Genomic DNA, 5678 nt, shown 5'->3' with positions numbered 1-5678 from the left:
TGAAATTCTGAAGTGGAAAAGGAACTTGAAAAACCTTTCGTAGTATTAATAAATTAATATTATGAATTATCAGATGCAATTTCAATACTTCGGCAGTCTGTATATCAATATTTTGAATGATTAAATAATTTATATTTGAAATTTCGAAAAATGAATACAAGGTTTTCCAAAAATATTGAAGATCAGAGTGCGAGTATAGTGGAGCGTTCGCAGTAGTATAGGGTACGCCATATACAGCCGTACTCCACCGTCATACTCGCGGTAGAGTACGAACGCGTCTGCCTAGGTCCTACCCTATACTACTGCGGAAGATTGGTCGGGGTTTTCTGTTAATATCTCCTTAACGAAGCCTCGGACAACATTTTCGCTACGGAAAAAGTTGTTTCAAATCATCCCACGAACCCATTTCAAGGACCTTTAACATTTTTGGGACACCCTGTATAATTAAATTGAATAATACTTTTCATTTTCACAACGTTACTGCTCAATCTTTGTTTTATCTATTAGAATCTATTATTACGTTAGGTCTACTGGAAAGTTCTGTCTGATCCGGTTACAAGTTTCAACAAGTATGCGTATACTCGTTAAAAATGATATACAAATTGCAATCACGCAAGATTGTCATAAGTAATGATAAAAATTGTATTATTCAATAAAATTTATTCAAGGTGAGAAAAACGTATTATTTTGTTTTATTCTAAAAATGGACAGAACTTTCTGGTAGACCTAATGATAATAGATAGATAATAATAAATGCATTTATTATAGCAAAATGCCTATTTAATAGGCTACCGGTCGTTAAAGTGTTAAACGGGCAACTGAATCATATTTATCAAATAATTGCAAGCGACGAAAACTCACCGACGACTCGGACGACTTTGGTGGTTCCGGGGAGGCCATTTGTTTCGCCACGTGCAGATGGTGCATCATGGCGGTTAGCCGGTCCCGTTCCTTCTGCAACTGAATCTCCAGCTGGGACACCACTTGCATCTGAACTCTGGCTTGCGCCGTCGATCTGTCGTCCAGCGTGTGCTCCGTGTTCAAGTGCCTGCAATAAACAATCAACGTTAATTCATATCTATCGAAAGTTACCAAAATGAAAATTTGGTTAAATTATAAGGAGGAACCGTACTTATAATCCCTTTGACCTACGCTATCTCCTGATTGCTCGGACTAAAGTAAACAGAAAGGTAGGAAATCCGAACAAAGTACCGCGAGCCAGTAATATTCCTACATATATGATTCAAACTCGCAAAGGAATAATCATCCCACCATAACGAGTCATAACCTACTTATAAAATATATAAGCCACAGTAATAATTCCTGCCATCTTTTTCACACCAGTCCAGCGAGTCTCTCCTCTAATGAAGCTACACGACGTTACAAGGAACGTTTGTCTCCGGCGAATCTCACCCCAACAGGGGATACCGAAAAGAATCGAGGCTCCCCAACACCAGGGGGTTGGTGCCAACAAGATTCCGTATTTAAGAATTTCCGTAATCCTTCTTCGTCGCAGGCAGAACGGACTGTATCGCCAAGGGTGAAAGAGGGTGAAGAAAGGATGGAGTGAAGGGCTGGTTAAGACCAAGAATGCGGGAATGTCTACGCTCGAAGGGGAGGAGGGGCGGGAGGGGGCCAGGGGATTAGAACCGAAAGGCATAACGATGCGGTCGAATGTCGTGAATATTAATGAGACAAAGGTAATTAGCGTTTTCCTTTTTTCCGTTCCTTTTTTAAGTAACGGCTTGTTTGAGGGAGTTTGAGGGAGTTTGCGGCGACGAGCTGCGTGATTACTAGGGACTGCCCGACCAAACCGAGGGGTGAGGGGGAACGACGGAGGCTTGAAACCGATGGAGAAGGTGCTGGATGTCAATGAGATACGCTGACTCCGGCGATTTTTCTACGCTACCTTTCCCTTCTCCTGAACGATCCCCGCGATGCCTTTCTAACTCATTCCACAGAACGAAATTGTCGACTTTATTCTTCTCGTTTCCCCGCTTCTCCGCTGTTACAAAGATCTCAATCGACTGCGGAGGATTTACCTACATTCCCGTGGTACATTCGAGATTTCGCGCGGCGAGTTGCTGAGGATAGGTCAAAATTACACTGTATACTACTTTGGCATAGATCTGCGATATAGTGTTTGTAATATTGTATATCATAAACGTCAATAATTAATGAAAATCTTCGTCTAAAATCTTTTTACTTTTTTGATACACAAGTATTCATACACTAATTCATTTTTGAAAATTTATTTCATCATATTGAATCCAATCCATTTTTTAATTTCATGTTCAAATTCGTAATTAGCGACTCCAAAAACCCCCGTGTATCAAGTTTCATTCATTGATTTTCACGAAATTTGGTACACGAAGGTTTCCAGAGTCACTGATTACGAATTTGAATATGAAGTGAAACAATTCAAAATGGTGGATTCAATATGGCGGAACAAAATGCGAAAAGTGTCCCGATTTGGATGAAACTTGGTACACAGAGAGTTTTGGAGTCGCTGGTTACGAATCTGAACATGAAATTCAGAAATTCAATATGGCGGATCCAATATGGCGGAACAAAATGCGAAAAGTGTCTCGATTTGGATGAAACTTGGTACAGAGGGCTTTTTGGAGTCGCAGATTACGAATCTGAACAGGAAATTAAACAATTCAAAATGGCGGATACAATATAGCAGAAGAAAATATAAAAAGTGACTTGATTTGGATGAAACTTGATAAATGGAGGTGTATTGGGCTACTGACTCTAAATCTGTATTCAAAAATAGATCATCCTAGTTCTATGCTCTTGTAAACAGGACTCTTTGATTCCAGTGGAGTGACGATTGATACAGAAATTGCTATAGCTACTTTTAACTTAAACTACAACTTTGATTCAGCTTTTAAGCGAACTTAGCATTCGTTTGATGCAATCGTAAGAAAATGTGTACTTACTTAAGGAATGCTTGATAGTCTTCACAAATAACTTCACAGCCCGGCCACTTGCAAACCCCATGACCGTAAAGGGGATGAGCCTTGTCGTTCGAGGAAACGTCCAATGGCTTTTCGTCCAGCGGAGTGGTGCCGTTCATCTCCGACCGGCGACTGGACACTATCGAATTCAGAAGTCCTGCGATAGTCCGGAAACGACGATCGTATTTGCAAGGTAAAGTGAAAATAAAAAGAGAACGGAAGCGAAAACGAAAATATAAACGCGAACGCGAAGAGTAGAATTTAACCAACGGAGAATTTTACTTTACCATTCAGTCCTGTCCCGGATTTTGGAACGTTGGAGTTCTGGTGGGATTCTGGAACGTCCGGTGTCTCTGTCTTCCATATCGGTAGACCCTCGCCTGGTTGCAGACCTGTTCAACATTTACATTTACGCGATTTAGTTCTGAATAAAATTGATGTTTAGCAAAATAAAATTAACGCATTCGCAACCGGCAAATGTTTTACGTTTCTAAACGTAACCGAGCACTGACGAAAATAATAAAATTCTGAAGCTGAACATCTCAAATTTGTATCGTTAGGGTAATATAAAAATTACAAAATATGTTTTGAAATAATTCATGTTGTAAATATGTAGTGTACAAAATAAAAAGATTCTCATAATTTTGTTACAAGCAGGAATAAAATTTGAAATGTCGTGAATTCACGTCAGAGGTCGCGAATGTACGTCGTGCAACTTGTTAAAAAATTGCATCGAGCCTGGTAGTAAAATAAAATTGTGAGAATATTGAAGAAAAGGATCGCAAGTGACGGTAAACGATGGGCAAGTTTGTTTCGCGCGTGAATTTTTGTATTCGAAGTACTCGAGGCGCGAGTCCCTGCTACTTTTCCAGCCCTGCCCTATTATTCCGCCCTTTCCTCATCGCGTCAGAAAGAAAAACATCGTCGGAACGAGATCCAACGCAACAGAAACACTTCTACGTGGAAACTTTTGCCCAGGGTGAAGTGGAAAATGAGAAAGTGTAGGGGTGGACCGCTCGAGGAGAAAGAGAAGCTTGGGGCACGAGAACGGGGACGTTGGACAAGGGGTGGCTGTTGTTTAAATTAGGGGGGCGCCTCGACGGATCATAATATTATATTTTCCATGATCTCGGAAATTTTCTAAACCTAAGTAGAATTAGTTATAGATGTTAGATAATCTAATGGATTTAAATAATTAAATAATCTAACTTTGAAAATTCTAATCTAACTTTTTGGTATTATTAGACTTGATTATTTTGTATAGCTGTCTTGAATCGTTGAAAATAAAAATAAAGGATTAAAATCCTTTATGTTTGCATTGGTATCACCAACAAAATTTTTTAGACGTACGATGTGTCCCATCATAGCGGACACCCGAGCGCAAAGGGTTAAAAATCGTCAGAAAATTAAACAGAAGAACCTACCTGAAGAAGGATTGTGACCCTGAAGACCAAGACCCTGTTGGAGGAGATACTGGCTCTGTGTGATTTGCAGCTGCTGAATCAAGCGTTGCTGCTGAAGCGCCAATTGCTGAAGAGGGGCGGACGCCTTCTTCTTGTCGGCGGTTTGCAACAGATGCGTCTGCTGGATCACGTTCAGCTGCAACTGTTCCTGCAGTTGCTGTATCGCCTGTTCCAGCTTCTTCCTCCCTAGCTCCGCGAACTGGTGTTGGTGCTACAATGCAAAATCAATTGAATTTGAACAAATCAATTCAATGCAGATGCATGTAATATTCTTTGTTAGAGAATAATAAAATTTATTTTATGAATCGAATCTTGAATTTGTAGTTTAATGGAGCATTTACTTGTCGTAATATGGATACTAGTTTCCGTGTCTAATATTTGCAATTAAAAAATGAATCTATAGAGATGAGGTAAAAATAGTTAATCATAAGTAGCCTGCGGATTTTATGCATTTATGCCAAATGCAAATATGGTAAACGTATGGTAAACGTATGTTAAACGTATACGTAATTATTCAATTATAGAAGAAAGTTTGTATATATCTTGTACATGAATTTCGTGTTAATATATACTATAAATGCATAAAATCCGCAGTCTAATTATAAGTCCAAGTTATACATGCGTTAGATCCAATAGAGGAATAAATAAATTTCCCATAATAATTTCTTCTATTCCCTGGCAAATGGGAACATCCGAGGAAAAGAAAGAAAACACGAAACGGGGAGAGTTGCATCTTGGCGGTGGTGAATAAATCACAGACACGGATAATTCGCTGGGGAAGGCGGGAGGAAGACAGAGGGCAGTTGATGGGTACCCCGAAGACAAACAACGAGACACAACGGCTGATGGCGACGTTTAATTGCTTACCTCATCCTCGAGGAACCGTGGGCGCCCTCCCATCTTCGCCAAGCCTCGAGGATATTTTAAAACAAACCCTGAGATAGACGCCCTTTATCATATTGCGCTACGAGCAAGAAAAACCAGCGCGCTTAATGAGCCGAAACTCGCTACTAACGAGGAAACGCTCGCGAATTTTGTCCACTGGACGACATCGAGGATTTCTTCGTCGCCGCGGAGAATCTTCTCGAGGACAACGCGTTCGCGTCGATGGAAGAACGTTAGATTCTCCGTAATTGAGATCGTCTTTCGCACGAGTCCGCGACAATCTCCTCGAGTGGACTGTACAAATTTGCCGAGCAAAGGAGACCTGGTCAGGCCATGCCGCTAAATAAATATTTGATGCCTCTATCGG

The 5678-nt window shown here is 40.4% G+C and overlaps 1 protein-coding gene across 1 annotated transcript; it reads right to left on the bottom strand.

Annotated features, from left to right (window-relative positions):
• Positions 1-753: 753 nt before the first annotated feature.
• On the bottom strand, positions 754-4637 carry LOC128892802 (forkhead box protein P1-like; the record flags this gene model as incomplete). The annotated part of the gene is made up of 4 exons (XM_054153353.1): positions 754-1048; positions 2946-3120; positions 3251-3355; positions 4388-4637. Coding segments are annotated over 4 exons (780 nt in total), but the record flags the coding sequence as incomplete, so codon positions are not given.
• Between the last annotated feature and the right edge of the window lie 1041 nt (positions 4638-5678).

Source organism: Hylaeus anthracinus, unplaced genomic scaffold, assembly GCF_026225885.1.
Source record: "Hylaeus anthracinus isolate JK02 unplaced genomic scaffold, UHH_iyHylAnth1.0_haploid 18595, whole genome shotgun sequence".
Lineage (NCBI taxonomy): Eukaryota > Metazoa > Arthropoda > Insecta > Hymenoptera > Colletidae > Hylaeus > Hylaeus anthracinus.
Note: the sequence above shows the minus strand (reverse complement) of the source record. Positions and strands in the feature narration are given on the sequence as shown.